Source organism: Triturus cristatus, chromosome 3_2 (genome assembly GCF_964204655.1).
Source record: "Triturus cristatus chromosome 3_2, aTriCri1.1, whole genome shotgun sequence".
Lineage (NCBI taxonomy): Eukaryota > Metazoa > Chordata > Amphibia > Caudata > Salamandridae > Triturus > Triturus cristatus.
The window spans coordinates 1,127,700,551-1,127,723,108 of NC_140584.1; the positions used below are offsets into that span (position 1 = coordinate 1,127,700,551).

At 46.7% G+C, this 22,558-nt stretch overlaps 1 protein-coding gene across 3 annotated transcripts in view; it reads right to left on the bottom strand.

Annotated features, from left to right (window-relative positions):
• Nucleotides 1–22,558, bottom strand: part of RAP1GAP2 (RAP1 GTPase activating protein 2) — a 964,048-nt gene that overhangs the window by 114,949 nt on the left and 826,541 nt on the right. For all 3 annotated transcript variants that reach the window (XM_085649926.1, XM_085649925.1, XM_085649924.1), the window contains one exon: nt 2,789–2,923. In XM_085649926.1, coding sequence (XP_085506052.1) covers nt 2,789–2,923 — 135 coding nt within the window. The remainder of the gene's footprint in view (nt 1–2,788; nt 2,924–22,558) is intronic.

The following is a 22,558-nucleotide window of genomic DNA, read 5'->3' on the forward strand; positions in this document are numbered from 1 at the left end:
GACTATATGTTTGATACATAATAATGCATGTCATCAGGATGGATCCTTACATTTATACCTATAGAGGTATGTATGTAGTTGTGTATAGCACAAACCTAGACATAAGACAGGGGAGCACCGTAGAGGTCTAGAAACAAGGATACAGCAAAAAGGTGATTGGAGGGGAAGGTTGGTTGTGAGAGTGCAGATGAATTATTACTTAGCTTTAGCATTTCATAAAGAACTGCGCAATTAGCTCTTTATTAAATTGAAGTGGATTTAGGGAATTCTTTTGTTTTTTAATAATATTTATTGTGGGTTAATAATTAAGACAAAACTAAACAGATCAGTTTGGAACATGTTCCTAAGATATCAATACAGTGATATTTGAAGTACCTAACTTCAACTTAGTAGACTGTGATGAAGCATAGAAGAAAAAAAGAACAAAAAATATAAATTATTTATTTCATTTACAGTTATAATTACAGACATGCAACAGGGCTACATATGCACCTGCTAAAGGACATTGTCAGTGGGGGTGGTGGGTTGGTGAAAAGCTGTATAGAAATAGAGAACAATGGTGTATAAGAGTTTATATCAATTATTTGACCATTACTGAATTGGCGTTTTAGCCATGCAGGAGTGATAGAACAGTGGTAGTGGGTGAACCGTGAACCTAGAGACTCAATAGAGAGCAGTGCCATGTTGGTAGCGAAAGTGAATGTTTCATGTGACAGAGGGTGGATCAACTTGTCTTGAACCATTACAGAAAAATGTTGGTGTATAATGGATAGTGGTCGGATTCTAGCAAGAGGACACGCAGTGTCTCCATTTCCTTAATATACATATCTTGGCTGTGGCTAAGGAGGTATCCAGCCTTCATGAATACAGCAAAATTGTACCTGCAAACTGGCTGCAAAAATTCTGATGACATTTAGCAAGTTTCTTTTCTTTTTTGCCCTTCTTCAACTCCAGTCTGTTCGTGTCCTGGCTGAAGAGCTTAGCTTGTCAGACAGATAGAGAGTGTGCCAGTCATAATGGTTTTGCAGATGGTGCTGCTTTTTTGAAAGATGGTGCTGGCTGACAAACTGGAGCCAGAAATGTTCCACTGGGCGGGCCATTTTGTTTAAACTAATAGTGCAGCACAGATGAATGTTCCAACCCATTAAGGGGTTTTATGTTGACATAGGCTACCCAAACAGTGCTTATCGAAAGTACGTACTGTAATTTTTGTGTGTTGGTTAAATATTTCATTGAAACTACTGCTAAAGTTACTGTGTGTAAGACAACAGCCAGCTCAAAGAGTCCAGAGAAACTGAAAGAGTGCCTAGAAGCTCTTACCTCCCCTTACCAGAAACCAGTATAGTATCATGAACCAACAGGTATAAGTGCTCATCAGCAGAGTTGTGATCCAGCCTAAGAATAATACCCCTTCCCACAAGCACCATCATTGTTTTTGTACGCCCTGACCTTCTCTTTCATGCAGAGATTCATAAACAGGTGAGCATGTTCAACAGCTGGACTGAGAAGCCCCTGACAAGGACGTGGAGGGTCCCCCTCTCTTTTGTTGGCTCAAACATCCTTTCTTATCATCGACCAGACAGCATTCTGGTCCCCTACATGAATTCGGGTGGTTCACTGATGCAGCATCACTAGGGCATCCATATTTTAATGAACCAACAAACACTAAGCCTCAGCCAGGAGATAAGCAGATCTTCCAGGTTCTTTTTATAGCCATGTCAGAATTCCAAGAACTTCATTTGTAAGAGTTCCTTTCTTGCTACTTTGGGATTTTACACTGTGTTCCTCACTTTTTGCTGTACCCAGGATGGATATTCAGTGAAAAAGGAATCACACTGGTTGATTTAACAATTAAAGTAATGCTTTCTGTACATAGCAAAGAGAAACTTGCGGTCCAGATTTCTCAACATGTCATGCAACGCAATGCAGCAAGCCACCTTGTTGTGCTGCACTGTGAAAGAAGCAGGAATGCGCTGTATTTAACATAATATGGCTATTCCTGTTCTCTGCCTGCACTGGAGCACAAACTGCTGCCTAGTGTCAACAAGGTGTCTTGATGCATTGCATGAATTGTTTTATAACTCTGGCCCTAAGGGAGCAGTAGGAAGCACTTGGAGAGCCACAGACTGGTCAGGGCCTCTTTTAATGCAGAATTTGTAACCACATTTATTGGTCCTCTATGCTATCAATGGCCATCACCTCAGTTTTATAAGTGTTCAACTTGAGCTAATGCCAGCCCTTCTAGTTCAGAATCTTTAATGGATGCACCTGGATATTGAATGCTGCATCCTCATTACATCAGAGAAATATCTGCCGCTTTCAATCATGTCACAGCTGAATATGGTCATGTAAATGAAGGAAAAAGGTTAGACAGCCTGCACGAAATGTTGGCTAAGCCTTAAATCTAAGAAATAAAATCTTCACTGATGTCATTTGAAAAAATGTGTCAGTGTCATATTGGCATAGATAAGCATAACCTCAATGAAATTTGTGGTTAAAATGTCAAAGTTTTACAAATAAAATTGCATGGTATGAATATCACTAAGACATTTTCCAAATCCAGTCTGTTCTAGCCATAGTTGTTGCTCCTCACATATTTCTATTCAGTCTTAAAAATGTGCATGGCTCATTCTGGATTTTAACTTTATATTATATAACAGGTAGGAATGTTTAGGCATTGCATTTGTGGGAAAGAGGGGTATGAAGCCTCTTTAATCTTCCTGCCCCAACTGCAGCCATGCAGAGACATTTGATAGCCTCAAGTAGTTCCATCACAACTTCTCCTTACCTTAAAAGATTCCAGAAATCCACCATGGCCGCCATTCTCCAGCTTGTCCTCCTCAGGTCCCAGACCCAGCATGGCCTGCGTGTGCGCGTGCAGGTCATCATGGAGATTGTCCAACAACGCCGCTCGCGTCCGGTCCTTCAACAAATAGACAGTAATGGATTAGAGCAGTCGTCCAACTGAGGCAGTGTGAACAGATCAACAATGGAATGCTCATTGTGAACTGTTCTAAAAAACTCACAGGTGATGCTGCTTCAATGGCAATTCATGAATCTACCTGCCTTTATATGCTCATTAACAGCGTTAACTACACACCTACAGTATCCATTACAATTATGTTAGCTCTTCAAAAATATAAAACCTCATGTTATCCATAGTAGAAGGGTGAAAATGAATTCTTCAGTGGCCCGTCTTACATCCTATTTTGAAAAGTGTTCTCTAGTTTTTCTTAAAGCTGTGCTGAAATCTACTCCATGGACACACTTTTAGTTAACACATTTTTAATTAGTGCTATTTTCAGGGCACTAAATAAATAGAACAAAACGTAACAGAGAAAAAAATCTGAGGGCATATTTAAGAGAGGCTTGCTTCATGTTTGCACCACTCAAAGTGGCACAAGCTTCTAAGTCAGATTTACGAAGCTACACAAAGCCACATTGCTTGGCTTTGAATGCCATTATAAATCTTGTGCATGGAAACACAGCGCAAATTGCTGCGTTATCTACTATGCACAACATATGGGTGTTCCCTCGCAACTCTCATGGTTTTTGACGCATTCCCAAATTTACAAGGACTTGTAAACCTGGGAATGCGCCAAAATCGTACGCCTCCCCAGGTGCGGTGTGACAAGGAGAAATGTCTTTATTTATCCTTTTTAAATCCTATTACTATGTGTGCTGCATTCTGCAGCACACATAGAAAGAGGAAAATACCTCTCAGAATTGATTGTTTTCGTGCAAGAAGATTCCCCTTCCTGCCCCAAAAAACATTCTTGCATGCAATGGAGGCACCCTTGTACACAATCATGGTGCAAGGGTGCCTGCAGTGGTGCTAGGCTGCCAAAACGGGAGCGGCACAAGAGGAAAAGGATAGCAATACGAAATTTAGGATAATATGGTGCATTCCTACCCTTTCCCTCTGGTGCAGTGTGGCGCAGCATGGTGACTTGCTGCACAGCAATGCATCAGAATCTCATAAATATGTTTCTGAGTATATTGATACTAGGGGTAAAAACAGAAACAATTAAAAACAGTGCTTAATTTGAGCCGGTGGTTGATGGTGGGGGCCACCCGCACTCATTTTTGTGGACCGTCAATTATTTTTTCTCATTGAACATATCCCAATAGTAAATAATGTTAAGCACACAATGGAGAAAGATGGGAACAAAAGTTATAAAGCAGAGAAAGCAGGAGCCTGCAAGAGTGAGATAGTGGGCAGGGAGTGTCTGGAAGTCGATGATTAAAGAGGCATGAGGTGGATTCCAATCTATGAAGCCTTGGTATTTGGCACACCAGTGCAGCTGCACGCTTCTAAGCAAAGCATTTTGCACCAGTACTTAGTCTTCAAAAAATTAAGCACTGATTAAAAGACAACCACAGTTGTACTTACCCACTATATATCTTCCTTTTTAACATAGTCTGACCACATCCAAGATTGATGAATCTATCCGATTTTGCACACTCATAGACACATTTATAATCATATTTAATTTATAGTGAGAGGGTCAAAACAGTAGCTAGTGTATCATCCTATTTTGGAAAAGATTTCCACAAACAGCTTGTTTTTATCATCTATACTCTGAAAATTAGTGCTGAGTGTTAGAAATAGGGGTCTCTAGTGGGTAGAGGTAGGGACCCTTACTTCTAGTCAGGGTAAAGGTGAAAAACACTCTAGATAACCCCTGCTCACCCCCTTGGTAGCTTGGCACGAGCAGACAAGCTTATCCCAAAGGCAATGTGTAAAGTATTTGTACCAACACTCACAGTAATACAGTGAGAACAACACAAATGGACACCACACCAGTTTAGAAAAATAAAGTATCTTTATCTAGACTAAACAAGACCAAAACAACAAAAATCCAATTATACAGATATTCAAGAAAATGTCTTTAAAACGGATGTGGCAAAAATAAACTTGTAGAATTCAAATAGCACCAACTGGAGCTATCACGACGTCAGGACAGCAGGAAATCCAAAGTACGGCGCAGCCAGCAAAGATCGGGGCGTTGGGCGCGGATTCACACAAACCCCCAAACAAACAGTACCTTGAAAATGATGTTGGTGACGATGCACGGTGTCGAAGATGGCCAATGTCAGCTCCGGTGGTGATTCGACGTCAGGAAGTTTCTCTAGTCACCCTCGGCGGTTATCGGCACCATGACAAGATGCAGGCGCTGGCGATGACGGGGTTGATGCGAGCGCTGGTGTCGGGCACAGCCGATCACTGTTGGCATCGGCGGGCATCATAGGGCGTCGGGGCTGTGGAGCAAGCCGGGCGCTGCGTCGTTCACTTCACGAGCGGCTCCCCGGGCCTCGATGCAGGTCGCTGCATCACAGCGGCAGCGGCGACGGGCGTCAGAAACAGGGTTTCTGACTTCTCTTGAGTTTCTTCCAGCTCCCAATAGCAGAATCAACCTCCAGGGGCCCAACACAGTTACAGACACTTCCTGGCAAGTCATAATTCCAAGCAAGGAAGCCCTTGGAAACTTTCTTCAAGCAGGGAGACACAGCACACAGCAAAGTCCTTCTCCTTTCTTTGGCAGAAACAGCAACTGCAGGCCAACTTCAGACACACAGCAAGGGCAGTACTTCTTCTCAGTTACTTCAGCTCTTCTCCTCAGCAAAGGTTCCTCTTGATTCCAGCAATAGTCTAAAGTTCAGGGATCTAGGTATAATACTTATACCCCAAAATGTCTTTGATCCGTTTGTGCAAGGGGCTCTGAGCCCAGTCCACACCAGTTCTGCCTTCACTGGTGCAACATGAACACAGGAGGTGGAGATAGCATTGTACAAGGGAGACAGGGCCTATTCAGGTGCAGGGTAAATATCCTCCCACCGCTCTATATGCAGCCAGGGTCTATTCAGCTCAGGGCTGGGTCATCCAGGAAGGGCCAGGCATACCTCACCCCCCCCCCCCAGAGGCTGTCTACAGGGAATGCACATCCACAGTCTCTGCTCACTGAAACCAGACAGGCAATCCACAAACAGGCAGAGGCACACAGAAAGGTTGAACAAGAAAATATCCACTTTCCAAAAGTGCTTTTTTCAAACACAGAATTCAAAAACCATTCTTACTAAAAGATGTGTTATTAAATTCTGAGTTCAGGGATACCAGACTCCAATTTTCCATCTTATTCATATGGGAAGATATGCTTGTAACCTGTTACAAAGCATTCCCCATTCTGTCCTATGGGAAAGATAGCCTTTCAATAGTGAAAAACGAAATTGGCAGTATTTCACTATCAGGACATGTTACACACACCAGTACATGTCGTACCTTTCACATACACTTCACCCTGCCCAGGGGGGTACCTTGGGCCTACTATAGGGATATCCTATGTACAAGGAAAGGGAAGGGTAGGGCCTGGCAAGTGGGTGCACTTGCCAGGTTGACATGGCAGTTAACAAATTGCGCACAGGCACTGCGGTGGCAGGCCTGAGAACTATTTTGATTTACCAGCCCTGGCACACTCAGTGCACTTTACTAGGGACCAACTGGTAAAACAAATATGTCAATCAGGGAGATCAATCTACACAGCGACCACTTGCACTCTGACACTGATCCGCGGTGGCAACGTGCCCAAAGCATCTAAACCAGCAAAAATGAAATCCAGCACAGCATCAAAAATATAGGAGGTAGAGGCAAAAAGTCAGGGAAAATCATGCCAAGGATGCAGGTCTAACACGTGTCCCCTACAGCTGAAAAGTGGGGCGAACTTCCCTTTCAATTGCACTCCACCTCTGTTCCCTGAGAAGTAGCCTCCTACTGATGAAAGCTACAGGTTGGTCCAAGCCCTCGTTGTTCAATTGTGAGAGTACTGCTCCCACACCATGCTCTGAAGCATCTGTCTGCACAACATACTCTTCGGAGAAATCCGTTGCCTTAAGCACGGGTGCTGTACACATAGCAGAATTCAGGGCTTCAAAAGCGGCCTGGCAGGGGCCAGTCCAGATCACCTTCTTGGGCTGCTTCCTTGAAGTTAGCTCCGCCAAGGGGGAAACAATGGTGCCATACCCCTTGACAAGCCGTCTGTAGTACCCGGTGAGACCTAAGAAGGCTCTCACCTCTGTCTGGGACTTGGGAAGCTCCCAAGCCACAATGGTGCCAATCTTTCCTTGGAGGGGCGCCACCTGGCCACTCCCTACCTGGTGTTCCAGGTAGTCCACAGATCTCTGCCCTTGTTAGTGAGGCCTGCCCTGTGCAGAGCCTTCAATTCTTCACAGAGGTGTTGCAAATGTTACTCCCAACTGGGGCTGAATATAGCACTGTCATCCAGATAGACGGCGCTGAATTCCTCCAGCGTGGACAGTACCTGGTTGACCAGTCTCTGGAAGGTGGCGGGGGTGTTTTTCAACCCAAAGGGCATAACCCGGAACTGGTAGTTCCCCTCTGGTGTTAAAATGCTGACCTCTCTTTGACCCCCTCAGTTAAGGCAATCTGACAGTACCCAGATGTTAAATCAAATGTAATGAGGTACCGGGCAGCTCCTAACCGAACCACAAGCTCATCAGCTCTGGGGATAGGGTGTGCGCCAGTCTTGGTGACCGCATTGAGCCCACAGTAGTCCACACAAAACCAAAGTTCTGGAGTGGCACCGGGTGCAGCAGTTTTTGACACAAAGACCACTGGGCTAGCCCAGGGGCTGCTGGAGGGCTCTATCACCCCTAACACCAACATCTTGGAAACGTCTTCCTTGATGCTGGCCCTGACCTTGTCAGATAACCTGTAAAATGTCTGCTTGACAGGTAGACTGTCCCCAGTATCCACATCATGAACGCACCAATTGGTGACTCCTGGTATCAGGGAAAACAGGGAGGCGAACTATCCCAGTACCTGGCAACAGTCCCTCTGCTGTTCTGGGGTCAGGGTAGGAGAGAGGTTTATCCCGTCCACTGACCCATCATGTTCCTTGGCCGACAGGAGGTCAGGAAGAGGCTCACTCTCCTCCTCCATTCCATCATCTGTTGCAAGGAGCATAGTTACTTCATACCTCTCAAAGTGTGGTTTGAGGCAGTTCACGTACAGGACCCTCAAAAGGGTTCCTAGGACACTACAAGTCAACCAAATAGGTCACCTCACTCTTGCGCTCCACCACCTCACATGGACCAGTCCACTTGTCTTGGAGCTCACAAGGCTCCACTGCTGCCATCACCCACACTTTCGGGCCAGGTTGAAATTCTACCAGAGTGGCATTCTGGTCCTACCATCTTTTCATTTCTTCCTGGCTAGCTTCTAGGTTCGCCTGAGCGACTTTCCTGAAGCGTTGAGTCTGGTTGCTGAAGGCCAGCACATACCTGAAAACATCTTGTGGGGTCTTACCAGGAGTTCTCTCCCAACCCTCCTTCACCAGACTCAGAGGTCCTCTCACGGGGTGATCGTACAGTAGTTCAAAGGGACTGAACCCTAAGGACTTCTGGGGTACCTCCCTGTAGAAAAACAGCAGGTATGTAAAAAAAGACGTCCCACTTCCCTCTCATTGGTTCTGCAACACCCTTGATTATGCTCTTCACGGTTTGGTTAAATCTCTCAACCAACCCATTCCCTTGAGGATGGTAAGGAGTGGTGAACTTGTAAGCTACACTGCACTCCTTACACAAAGATGTCATGTACTTTGAAATTAAGTTTGTAACTCGGTCAGAGACCACCTCTCTGGGGAACCCCACACGGAAAAAGATCCCCATCAATACACGGCCCACCACAGGTGCTATGATTGTCTGGAGAGGGACAGCTTCCGGGTACCGTGTGGCAATGTCCACCAAGACCAAGATAAACTTGTTGCCTAAGGCTGTCTTGGATTCCAGTGGCCCCACAATATCAATGCCCACCCGCTCGAAAGGGGTTCTCACCACAAGAAAGGGTTGGAGGGGAGCCTTACACTTCACTCCACTCTTGCCACTTGCCTGGCAAGTTGGACAAGATCTGCAATGGGTACCAACATTCCTTCTCATTTGGGGTTAGCAGAAGTGAGTGATAAGTCTCTGATAGGTCTTGTCGCACCCCAAATGTCCTGCTAGAGGCACGTCATGAGCCAGACCCTGTAGGAAGATCCTGAAGCGTTCGGGTACCACCAGCACATGGGCTGCACCGGGCTCAGTGACCTTAGGCTCACTATATAGAAATCTATCTTCCCAGTAAATCAGATGTGATCCGGACTGATCACCTGCTGCCTGGTCTGCAGCCTGTTGCCGCATACCAACAAGAGTTGGGCACTCCATCTGCTCTTTGCAGAACTCCTCCCTGAAGGGACCCCACTTTCCTGCTGCCAATGGGTCAGCTCAGGCAGGTCCCCCAGTTCGGCTCCTTGTTCCCCTGTAGGTTCCAGGGCATCCCCCTCAGGTTCTGTCTCCTCCCGGACCATGGGAACTTAGGGGGCTGGTTTCCTACGCCCCTGCCCCTCCTCTTTCAAGCAGGCACCGGGGCCACTGTTTCAGGCTCCAGGTCCTCTGGAGTACCCCTACTGGCTGCCATTGACCGAGTGGTCACACAGACCCACTCAGGCAGACCCAACATCTCCAAATGAGCCTGGCGTTCCACCTCCTTCCATGGGGAACTCTCCAGGTCATTTCCAAGCAGACAGTCCACAGGCATGGATGGACTAACGACAACCTTCAAGTAACCTGACACCCCCCCACTCAAAGGGAACTAGCGCTACCTTACATACATGCTCAGAGTTGTCTGCTGCAACTTCAGGGTGAAGTACATCGGGAATAACGTGCTCTTCAGACACCCATTGACACCCTACAGATGTCACATTGGCTCCTGTGTCTCAGAGCCTCCACCCTCCTCCCATTGATGGTTACCCACTGCCTGTATTTCTTATTGTTCTCAGGCAGGTAGGATCCCTGGACCATCTCTCTGTCTCCTAAAGAGACAAGGGTCATAACTGCTTACTACTCCCCTTCACTAAGAACCAATTCCTATCCCAGGCCTACATTCACTAATACAGGTGACTGAGCACCAGTGGGTGCTGTATCCCTCGCAATGTGACCCATCTGATTACAGGAATAACACCGTTGGGGTCCTCGGTTGTCGTACCTGCCCTTAGGTGGTCAGGACGTTTCAGGCTTGGGGGCTCGGACTCCTTACCCTGGGAACTGTTTTGGGGCCCTTTAGAGAACTCATTTTGGTTACCCTTGTCCCCCAACTCTTCTGCTGAGGACCCTGCCCACCCTTGGCTGGGTTACCCAAAATATCCTTGTGGACGCTGGTGCTAGTCCAGCGGTCCGCCTCCTTAGCAAGCTCTCTGGGATCAGTTAGCTTACTATCCAATAGATGCTGCCCAGCTCTGGAACAAACAGACTACTCAAGTGCCTCTAACTGATTAAGTTACAGAACTCCTGGTAATCAGTTACCTTGCTGCCCTTTATCCAACCTTCCAGTGCACGTGTATACATGTTCACACATTCAACCCAATTACTTGAATCAAGCTTTTTGAAGTTCCTAAACTTCTCTCTGTACTGCTCTGTATTCACCCCCTACCTGAGGCATAAAGCCTCCTTCATGTTTGGGTAGGTCAGGGTACCCACCTGCTCTAAAGGTGGAAGGGTGTCCCTCCCAGTGGCCTCAAAGTGTTTCCATAGGCCCGCCCCCCAATGCTTCTCAAGAACCTCACTCATTCTCAAGGCTATCTCATATGCTGTAAACCATGCATAAATATCATCACCCTTATGGTAATTCTGCAATAAGTCCTTGGGTATGTACACCTTACCTCCTTCCACTGGCTCTGCGCTGCCACCATTTGAACTGGACTCAGCTTGCTTGGCCTTAATGTCCAGTTCTCTCATGCTCAACTCATGAGCCAAAAGTAATTTCTTTTCTTCCAAAGCAAGAGTGTTATTGCTCTCCTCTGCCCTCTTTTCACTCTCCAAAAGCAATTTCTTTTCTTCCAAGGTACGAGCATTCTTGCTCTCCTGCGCCTTGGCCTGGAGCCTCGTGACCACCAGCTCATGCTCTCCGACCCTTTGGTTCTCTTCCCGCTTCTCTGGGGAAAGACTACCAGTGGAATGGACGCTGCCAGCCCTGGAGGCTGATCTTGACATAGGCAGATCCTGTGACATAAAACCATCCAGGGGTGCATCCTTATGCACCTAAGCATCACCTGGCTCCCCAGCCTCTTTGGCCTCCCACCAGGCCCTTAAGGCCTTCTGTAGATCCTCCTCCTTCTTGGAGCTGCTCTTCATGGAACATCCAAGATCTTTGCAAAATTGCTTGAGCTGATCTACTTGGTAGGAATGCAACATTTCAATCTCAAACTCCAATTCTGCAGCCTCACATGCTGGTTTACTCTTCTGAGACATGATGCATGGATACTTTTAAGGGTCACTCAAAAACAGAACCAAAAACAAAATACACTATGTGGTTGTGTAGTAGTCTGCACTAAACTAGTGATGTACACCAATCACTGTGAGTCAAGTACAAATACAGGTTCAAATCCCCACCGCTGACCACCAATGTTAGAAATGGGGGTCTCTAGTTGGCAGAGGCAGGTGCCTTTATCCAAATAGGGACCCTTGCTTCTAGTCAGGATAAGGGGGAAACACACTCTAGATAACCCCTGCTCACCCCCTTGGTAGCTTGTCACGAGCAGACAGGCTTATCCCAAAGGCAATGTGTAATGTATTTATACCAACACTCACAGTAATACAGTGAAAACACCACAAATGGACACACCAGTTTAGAAAAATAAAGTATCTTTACCTAGACTAAACAAGACCAAAATGACAAAAATCCAACATACAGATATTCAAGAAAATGTTTTTAAAATGGATATTGTAAAAATAAGCTTGTAGAACTCAAATAGCACCAACTGGGGCTATCACGATGACAGGACAGCACGAAATCCAAAGTACGGCTCCGCCCGCGAGGATCGCGGCATCGGGCACGGAGTCACACAGACCCTCAAACAAACAGTACCTTGAAAACGATATCGGTGGCAATGCATGGCGTCGCAGATGGCCGACATCGGCTCTGGTGGCGATGCGACGTCGGCAAGTTTCTCGAGTCACCCTCGGCGGTAATCAGCGCCGCGATAACAAGATGCAGGTGCTGGCGAGGACAGAGTCGATGAAAGCGATGGCGTCGGGCACGGCCGATTACTGCCAGTGTCGGCAGGCGTCCTGGCAGCAGAGCAGGCCGGGCGCTGCGTAGTTCTCTTCACGAGCGGCTCCCTGGGCCTCGGTGCTGGTCACAGGGTCACAGTGGCGGCATCGACGGGCATCGGAAACAGGGTTTCTTACTTCTTTTAAGTTTCTTCCAGCTCCCAACAGCAGAAACAAACTCCAGGGGCCCAACACAGTTACAGGCACCTCCTGGCAGGACAGAACTCCCAGCACGGAAGTTCAGGGGAGCAGGGGGTGAAGTCCTTTTGTTCCTGGGACTTCAAAACAGGTGGAAAGCTCTTCTTCAAGCCCTTGGAGACGTGGAGACTTTTTTCAAGCAGGAGGACACAGCACACAGCAAAGTCCTTCTCCTTTCTTTGGCAGAAACAGCAACTGCAGGTGAACCCCAGACACACAGCAAGAGCAGTACTTCTTCTCAGTTACTTCAGCTCTTCTCCTCAGCAAAGGCTATTCTTGATTCCAGCAATAGTCTAAAGTTCAGGGGTTTTAGGTAGGGGTGGGCGGAATTTGCGTAGTCGTGTTACGCAAAGTTACGCGAAACGGCAAAAAATCTCCGCGACCACGTGGAATTCCGCGAGCTTGCGGAATTCATTTTTGTGACAGGAGCATCATGCCAGAATGAATCCTGCCCAGCATATATATATCCAAGAAGATGCAACAGTTTGGTGCAATACCTCTACCCAACTGGAGTACTACTGGCTAATCAGTAAGTGGCAGTGCTACCTTGTTGGATAAATGTATAGTGCCTTTCCTACACTACAGCTGCGGGCCAGAAGAGTTGTCTCCAGTGACCATGTGTTTCTGTAACTTTGCCACCGCGCCGAAAGGTGCCGGGGTCCCTTGAGTGAGCTGTCCACCATAGAGGGTAAAGGGTGGGAAGACGTTGCATACTGCTAGTGTGTGTGAGGCGGGGCTTCTATGCGAGTTCACATGCCTCTTGTTTAAAAAAGGTTGGAGATTGATCAGAGCAGCAGGTGAGGAGAGAGAACCTCCTGGTCACAGGAACTACACAGGGGATTGCGCTCGAGAAAGTCAAGGATGCAAAGACCTCCAACAAGCATCACGGCTAATTTTTGCGCAGCCTCGACGGAGCTCACGATTTTTTGGGGCTGATTAATGCGTTACCGAATTTGAGCTTTAACTCGGGCACCTGCTTCATATCTGTAAGTGCTTCCTGTTGAGGTTTAATTTTTGTGACAGGAGCATCGTGCCAGAATGAATCCTGCCCAGCATGTTTATCCAAGAAGATGCTACTGTTTTGTGCAATACCTCTACTCACCAATGCTCACTAATTCCGCTACACCACTGATCGTGGAATTTTCGGCAATTCCGCCTCCCTGCGGAACGCGGAATTGCCGAAATTTCACAAATTCCGCTCGCGGAACGGAATTTAGCGCCCACACTTAGTTTTAGGTCTAATACTTATACCACAAAATGTCTTTGATCCCTATGCACAAGGGGCTCTGAGCCCAGTCCAAACCAGTTCTGCCTTCACTGGTGCAACATGACTCCAGGAGGTGGAGACAGCGTTGTGCAAGGGAGACAGGGCCTATTCAGGTGCAGGGTAAATCTCGTCCCACCACTCTATATGCAGCCAGGGTCTATTCAGCTCAGGGCTGGGTCATCCAGGAAGGGCCAGGCACACCTCACCCCCCCCCAGAGGCTGTCTACAGGGAATGCACATCCACTGTCTCTGCCACCCTGAAACCAGACAGTCAATCCACAACCAGGCAGAGGCACACAGAAAGGTAGAACAAGAAAATAGCCACTTTCTAAAAGTGCTATTTTCAAACACAGAACTCAAAAACCATCCTTACTAAAAGATGTGTTATTCAATTCTGAGTTCAGGGATACCAGACTCCAATTTCTATCCTATCCCTTTGGGAAGATATGCTTGTAAACTGTTATACCCCATAAGAGACATTCTTATTGCAGTGATGCCACAAATACATTCTCTACACAGTCACTTCGATGAACCCGACCCTAGGATACATGGCAACCTTTGAGAGACTATTTTGTGCCTATAGACCATGATGCATACATTGTTGAATCTACAAGATACAAAGTGATGCTAAAACAAATCAAGACAAGAGCACCCTTGAACTAGTCACTTATCAGGTAGGCCAGAACAGCTAAAGGATGGCAGATGTGTGATCGATGGTTGGCGATCACACTCTAGCATTCACACAGTCAACAATCTTATGAAATATGCATTACCTCGTTTATTGTGTAACAAACTCAGTATGTTACTATGCAATGCCCAATCAATACAAATTGTTGATGAAAAATATTGATATTCATGTTGTAATATGATGCATGCAAATGACAAAATATACTTTTAAAAAACAAAATGTGGAATTGTAAAAATGAAGATAGCCAGCCTAGATGATGAAACAAGATAAAAGTTTATTCTTCAGCTTCAAGTAGGAATCATGAGTTACAAGTATTGTAAGTTGTAAGGTAGCAGCCCCACCGGGAGCAGCATCCCAGCTGCTCAGCCCACACACACCAACTGACATTCACTCCACCAGGCACACAAACATCCTATGACATCACACACACTCTGGCTGAGCAGCAGGACAAAGAATACAAAGGAAGAAACACATGGCAAGAAAAGTAGGATACCACACAAAACATTTTATTTTTAATTGGCCACCTCCCTTTTTAGTTCTCAGCTTTAAATGTCTGTTGGCAGTCCTATTGTGTCCAAAACATAACATATACCTTTAGAGTAGACTTTTGGTCAAACCCTGCTCTGCATGAGTGGATGACTCTGTTAGTGTCTCCGGTATATGCTTTTGATTTTAAGGCTTTCCTCCCAATTCTTCTATTTGTCCTGGCATCGGAACTTCAGACTCCCAGTGTTCGTATTGGAAGAGTTGTACCCTTAGACTGAATTCTTGAGGGACTCATTTTACATTGTTTTGAGCACTCGCTGGGAGTGCATGTGTTTCCTTGTTCTCTTTCAATGATTTTACCTCTGCCTAATAAATGTGTGTAATGCTGGCAATCTTAAAATAGATTTTCTTTAATGCCATTTAGGCTAGCCCTACTATAAGTTGAAAGCGGGTTTGAGAACAGCTCAACATTTCTACAAGTGGATATTTTATATGGGTCTGTATTCATGCAGGCAATAATTAGGAGTATATTCCTGTGATATATAGAAATTTATTTTCCCAAGAAGCGGTGACTTAGCAAAGTTTTACTTGATACTGATGTTCCTTCTAGTGTATAATGCATAGAGTTGGCGTAGATGCAACTTATTCCTGAATATTTATGATTCAGCCTGATCTATTTCTAGGAAAATCTTTGAAAACCAATTGCTTATAATGGGTTCTGGAGTTAGGCAGAGTTCGGTTCATTATTCCCCCACTCACCCCACAGCTACCAATAAATAGTGTATGCATTTGTAACTCCAAAAGGCAGAAATAAAGTCTAATATGAGATTTTGTGGAATGACATTCAGGAATCGTTGTTTTCACAACAAGTTCAACAAGTGTCTCCGTGTGTTTTACCCAACATTTTAGCTGCTTTCAGCAGCCGAAGTCTCCAGGTGAAACACTACATCTTGGAATCCCTATGGGCTATCGGGCACATAGGGGTTACCAGGGTAACTCATAATGAAACCGTTAGGGGGATATTCTCAAGAACGTGTGAAAACTACCTCAAAAGTAGCTTAACGCAACTCTTCACATCGCAGTCTATCACGGGAAAATAACACCGTGGTAACATGGTATACCCAAGCCGGCTGTACCATGCGATACGCCCAGGATAATGCGTCAAATGTCCGCGATACAATCAACGCGACACCGCAAAAATGCGAAACACAAATGCAAAAAAAGTTGCGATGAGGCCAATCGCGATACAAAAACCAGCGAAAACCAGCCACAGGCCTGCAAATCCCACCTGTCATGTGGGAAAATGCACTATAAAAGCAACGGAAGAAAAAGGGAGAAAAAAAGCAACTTGCGGAGCACCATGGATGCACCCAGACCCAGTAGACAGGCCAACGCGAACCCCACAAGCCCCACAGACCACCAGCAAGGAACAACGGGGGTCGGGGAAGGCCAAGGAGAAGAGTGAGAGGAAGACGGGGTGCGGTCCGCAGGAAAAGCAGATCAGCGTCACGGAGGTGACAGAACACTACCATCAACTGACACACAATTAGACCAACATGAATGCAGTTGGAATGATCGAGGAGGGCAATGGAGGAGGCCACGAGGCGCTGGCATGATGTGGAAAGCCAAACCAAGCACAAACCCGCTACCAACAGGAAGGCAGCAACGTTGACAGGAGGTGGAAGTCCTGTGCCACAGGAGGAGCAGGAGGAAATGGGGGCCACAGTCATAAGTGTGGAGACACTGCAAGGAGGTGGGAGTCAGGACACAGCTCGAGAGGACCTGACACAGCATCAACAGGGTGATTAACGACCAGGAACTGGGCGGACGGGGGGAGATGGGCACAATGGCACACACACTGCACACCCACAATGACCCTGATCATGTCCCTCATCCCGTGGCACACTGCAGCACACACACATAGCAATAACAGCACATCCACATTGACAACAATGTGGCAGAAAGTGCAACACCCACACAGTAGAACAGAGGACACAACTGGCTGCGCTCATGCGCTGAAATAGGCCAACCACATCTAACAGAGCAGGAAACTGGGATAAGGAAATGTACGCTTACAACCTCACATCCATCATGTAGCCCAAATGTCCACTGTTCCGCATCAAAATTCAGCACCTCCCAAACAGTCACAATGTACATAATCATACAGTCTGCCTGTAAACAAGTACAATGCGCCAACATACATGTCAACACAATGTCAATATGTATCTCCCCTTCAAATTGCAGAGGGACCAACAACACCTCCAGACAGACAACTCACCAGTGATGCTGGAGAGGACCACCACACCTTCGACACCGCCACCCCACAACAGCTGATGGACATCCCAGGCAACTCACCACCAGGACCAGGGCAGCCCAGCTAAATAGAGGAGAACCCAGCCCCTGCACAGACCACACAGCAGGAAGCACCCGCCAGCACGTCTGGCTTCCAATACCTCACCGAGCTACACATGGCATTCCAATGCCAGGTGTCAGGATGCCAAACGGAGGTCGCCAAACAGGTGCGGGTGGGGTCCAAACCCATGGAATACGAACTAGATCACATACGTGGGTGTCTAATTCCCCTCAGGGACCACGTACACCACACAAAGGAGACCCACACTGTGACAGAGACAAATGCATTTGCACATTTCCAGTACTGAACCACACCTAGAGGCACGCAATTATCATACACACACCCACGCTGGACCTGGGTACGATGGCCCAGTACACTCCTCTTACATATTGAGTGGGTGATGATAAAGCTACATGTCCAAGGTCTAACACGCTGCCTGCGGTGACATGTTGGCGTCTGCTGTACCCAACACACTGTAATGGTGTTGGGCCCGGGGCCCTCATGCATAAATAATGACCACAAGGACTCACACCGATAGTTTGTGGAACTGTCCACAGGCACGTGCGCCCGGCCCCTTTATTGGCAGGGCCACATGTACAGTGACGCCTGTGCTGAATGTGTGTGGGGTGAGTGTAAGCCAGCCCGCAAGGAGTGGTTGTTGCTGGGAAAAACTTGAACAGTGAACAGCAGTAAAATGGAAACAGATAACACCAGCATAACAGAGACAACTGCGGAGCATCATGGAGGTAGCCGGAGCTAGTACAGAGGTCACCCAATATGCAAACAGAAGTGTCCGTGAGTTGCAGTGCACTGGGGTTGGGGCCCCTGGAGTGCCAAGCAGGGTATCAAGCAGATGATGGCATCAATCACAGGTGTGAGCAACTCCGTTAGTCTGCCTGTATGACTGTTTCGACTCTTGCAGTTGGTAGTTTGGAGGTGGACCTGGCGGTGGTGGCATGTGCCTCCTGCGGTGATACGTCGTCCGGGCCGGGCTGGCCAGGACTCGATTTGATGTGTGAGCCCTGGTGTAATGCAGTTGAGTCCAGAGACAGTGGACAGCGCAGGGCCACATACACATGGCGTCGATGATACCAAGGCTATCGTCTCAGAGGCCATCCAATACCTCAGGAGCCAGGGTCTCTGACTTGAGCTGCACAGAGTTAGTGGCCCCGGATGCACTGTGGCCGGCACAGGCACACCGCCACAGGATGGTGACTTGTGGTGCAGTGAGATGGGCCACGCGAGCTGAGCGGGTCCTCATCGATGTCGGAGGTGAACGTGGTGGGGGGTTGCGGGGGACAGTGGAAGGTGTCCGCCAGGGCATGATGCAGAGGGTGAAAGCCGTCCAGAAGCAGCAAATCGAGGAGTGGAAGACGACAACCCCCAGTCCATGGACTCAGCCGCCACCAAGGTTCAACAAGAAAGTGTCCATGGGCCTCGGGGAACAGACTTAGTGGCACCAGAGCTGAAAGGGGATGCAGTCTACGATGGGGCCTGTACAATGACATCAAGTCAGCCATAAATAAATCAAGACTGAGTTCGAAATGTGTGACCTACTCAACCGCAGTGTAGGCCCGAGGCAGCGGTCAGTGCGGGACAGACTTTGCACCAGGTCAGAACAGGTGTTAATTTCCTGCTGCTAACGCGCATTATCACCTGTTTTGTGATCTATTCGCTGATCAGGCTGGTCGTTGAGAATGCTGAGGTGTGCTGTTGTCGCAGCTTTTTCCTTGGGAACGCCTCCTCTGCATCTCATTAGTGATAGTTGCCGGGGTCATCTGTGGCGATGTTTTTTGAGGATGCTATCACAGGTAAACTGGTGATATAGTATGTTTGCACCAGCTTGTGAATGGGGCGATAGATGTATCGCGACTTTGGCTGCGCTAAAGTGCGGATAACTCGGCGTTAGGTCCTTGAGAATATGCCCCTTAGTTGTTTTGCCTTTAGGCCAGCAGGATGTAGTGCAATTATCTGTTAAATTTTTGTCATGGTTTAGGCTCTCGCCCGTTAATCTAATAATGAATAGCCCAGATCTGGGATTGATGATTATCACAGATAATTTAGGAACTAGTGCAGAGAAAATATCCTCTTTTTCCTTAATGGTTTTGAATGGAGCCCGATAAAATGTGTTTTATGAGTTAGTAGCTAAGTTAATGGTAGTCACAGGTGGAATCACCTGCAACCTGACATATCTAGTTAACTGCTTCAGTAATGAGGACCTCATGCAGTCAGGATAAACACACACTGAACTGCTGCTATTTCAGGAAAGTTAACTAGGCATTGTCCATTTTGCTATTCCAACTTTAAGTGTGCCAAAGCTATTCAGTAATCAATTATCTATAAATTTGAATCTATATAATTTGTCAATTGGTGAATTAGGATTGAACTAATTAAATGTTAATAGTTTTAATAGTTTGCAATTCTATGGGTTTGAATACTCCATACATTGGATACATAATTATTTGTTTACAACCAGTTTAAAAGTCACTATTTATTTATTCTGAAATTTACATAGTTTTAACTATACTTACGTTGGGTAGAAGACCCATATATCAGTTGTACCTTCCAGTGGCAGTTCCTCCCTTAGGGCGGAGGAGCGCCGCCCCACCTGCTGCGAGTGCAGCAGTAAACCACAATGAATACATCATTAAAATAGTGCCAATCATTTCTACCATGTGCTTGCCGGCGAGTATGAGGGCGGAGGCGATTGCTGCTCATTGACAGCAGCAGGGATGACAAAATAAGTGCAGAGTGCGCATGTCGGATTAGCCGGCTGGCTTGCTAAAGCCAGCCTGACATGGACACTTCTGACTCACCAATCCAGCAGTTGCGTAACAGCCATGGGATTGGAGTCACAGGCACTCAGTCGCAAAAGGAGTGCTGGGTTAGCCTGCTTCATCCAATCATGATGCTTCTCTCATGCAGTCGCAAAAGGAGTGCTGGGTTAGCCTGCTTCATCCAATCCTGATGCTTCTCTCATGCTGAAACAGCATGAGAGAAGCTACAGGGTTGGTTATAGGTCTGCATTAGTGTGACCAGCCAGCAGGCTTTAAGGTTGAGGCGAATCTCGCTTTGTAGAGGAGTTCGACTATTTGTAACTGCATCCTGAAAATCCCTGGATGTGGTGACGGGATTACGTATTCTCGCCTCATACAAGTGTAGATGCAGTAACCAGACGACGCAGTGGGGGTTTCACTCGATCTCACAATGACCGTCGTCTTGCACTGTGACTCTCCTTGCGACACTTCTGGGTCTCCGATCAGCACACCCTCTCAGGGCCGGCTTTAGGGCAGTGCGAATGGTACCGCCGCACTGGGCGCCGACCTGTGGAGGGGGGCGCTGACCTCAATGGAGCGCTGTTTTGAGTAATAACTTATCATTGGAGAGATGAGGGGCACTTTTGCCTGGTGGTTTGAGTAAATCCGAGGAGGCAGTCATGGGGAGCGGGGGCGCCAAAAATGATTGTCGCACCGGGCGCCACGAGCTTTAAAGCCGGCCCTGCCCTCATTAATCAAGACCATCGGAGCGGATGTACATGGTGAAAATGGCCTTCACCTCCGTGAGACACAAGTTAGAATAGAAGGTACTTTATGAAGACGCACTGTTGGAAGCAGCAACGGTTCTGGTATCGTATAGTCCTGGTTCATCTGGGTGATCAGGAAAAGCTGTTAACACGCAACCATGTGTGGTCACTAATGTTGTTGGCACCTCCCTCACTTTTCACACCTAATCCAGGGGGACGCACGGTCACTATCCACTTGTCCCTGTTGAACACTAGTTGGTTTTAGAATGTTAGTGCACTACATGCATGAATTCAACACACCCATTGTAGGTGCGTTCCATCCAGTAATCCTTAACAACTTCCTGCTGTATTTCTTGGCTTTATTAGTACTTCCGCCTTTTCTAGTAATCCATGACATTTTAGAGCTTGCACTTCTAATCTGCCATTTCATAGCCTTACAAATTGCGTGTCTTAATAGCATGTTTACTGAAGGATGAAGGCACAATCACAAGTGCCTTAGTATGACTGCCTTTCAGTTGAACAATGCACGGTTTACCCACTACGATATGAGTGCAGTGACACCTGCTGCCGTAATGCATGAACTACAGCTAACAGTAACTGATTCTGGCAATTATTCAGAGCCTGGCCGCGCGTTGCGGATAAAAATCAATAAAACAAGTCCATTTCTCCTCAGCTTCTTGTTATTAATGGTCATAATCAGTGCTTTAAATGGGCTGGTACTGTCCGGTACGGAGTACCAGCACTTTTTTTATTTTGAGAGGGAGTGTCCCGGCTCTACTCAAAAGAAATGCAATACTTTTAATTGGAGAGTACCGGCACTTCACAGAAACAAGTACCTGCACTTCTATGTTTCCATTTCAAGCACTGTCCATAATCCATTACAAGTGCACGCTATCGCGGAGGACGTTTATGAGGTCAGGCAGGGTCAACATACATGATTTTTCCCCTTGGTTCTTTAAATTTCAAACCTTGCTGGCAAGTTACTTCGGTCTAAAGTATCTCGGAATCTTAACGTTCCTATGTGGGAGTGAACAGTTGTCAGCCAAGCAAGAAGCAGCGGGTTTACACGTTCGAGAAACCATCATTTTGTGGCTTGTTTTCTGGTCCTCGGTGTCATTGTTGGGAAGAAAGGAACACCAGTTACGCAAAAACACACATCAGTTCATGTTGATTTCTAACTTTACCAGTGCTACTAAATTTATTTTCAGAAAGTAGCTAAATTAATCTTTCCAGGATGTGATTGTATTAATTGCTCAAAGTTATTTTAAGAGAACTTCCCATGCGTGATGAAACATTGCACTAATTATGCTAACTGACAGTCCTGAAATACAAACAATGATCACTCGTTTATAAGGTTGAAACACATTTCGTATCTACCTGGAACTGTTTCCTCTTTTTTTTTAACAGAGTTTTATATAGCTCAAAATTGACCCGAATCGGGTATCAGAGCGCTTTACATATCACCAGTTGCATTACATGAGGACACATTCATTTTTGTTAGGCACGGGGAGATTAAGTGATTTGTTCAGAATCACAGGATGTTCAGCGTCATTGCCGAGACTCGACCCCAGTACCCCAAATTCGAGGTCGACCGCCCGAGCCATTAGACCAACTCCTCTCCCCTTTTGCACTGCTTAAACTCACACCCATGGTTGAATGTCTCATTTATCCCTGCTCATACCTGATATGGAAGCCAGCCCATCAGCCCCCAGGGATTTTCCATTGCTTAGCATTTCTGCTTTTATTAAAGGCAGTGAATGAATATTTAGAAAGTCAACGTTTCAAAGAGCGCAGAAGAGAAGCTGAAAGATCTCATGAAGCAACACTTTCCGTCTCCATCTGCGTGCCCTATCGACACACCATTCATCTTGATGAGGCTTTCATGTTTATTTTTGTTAATGTTTGAATATTTGTTTCTGCATTTCGACATGTGCCGCATCC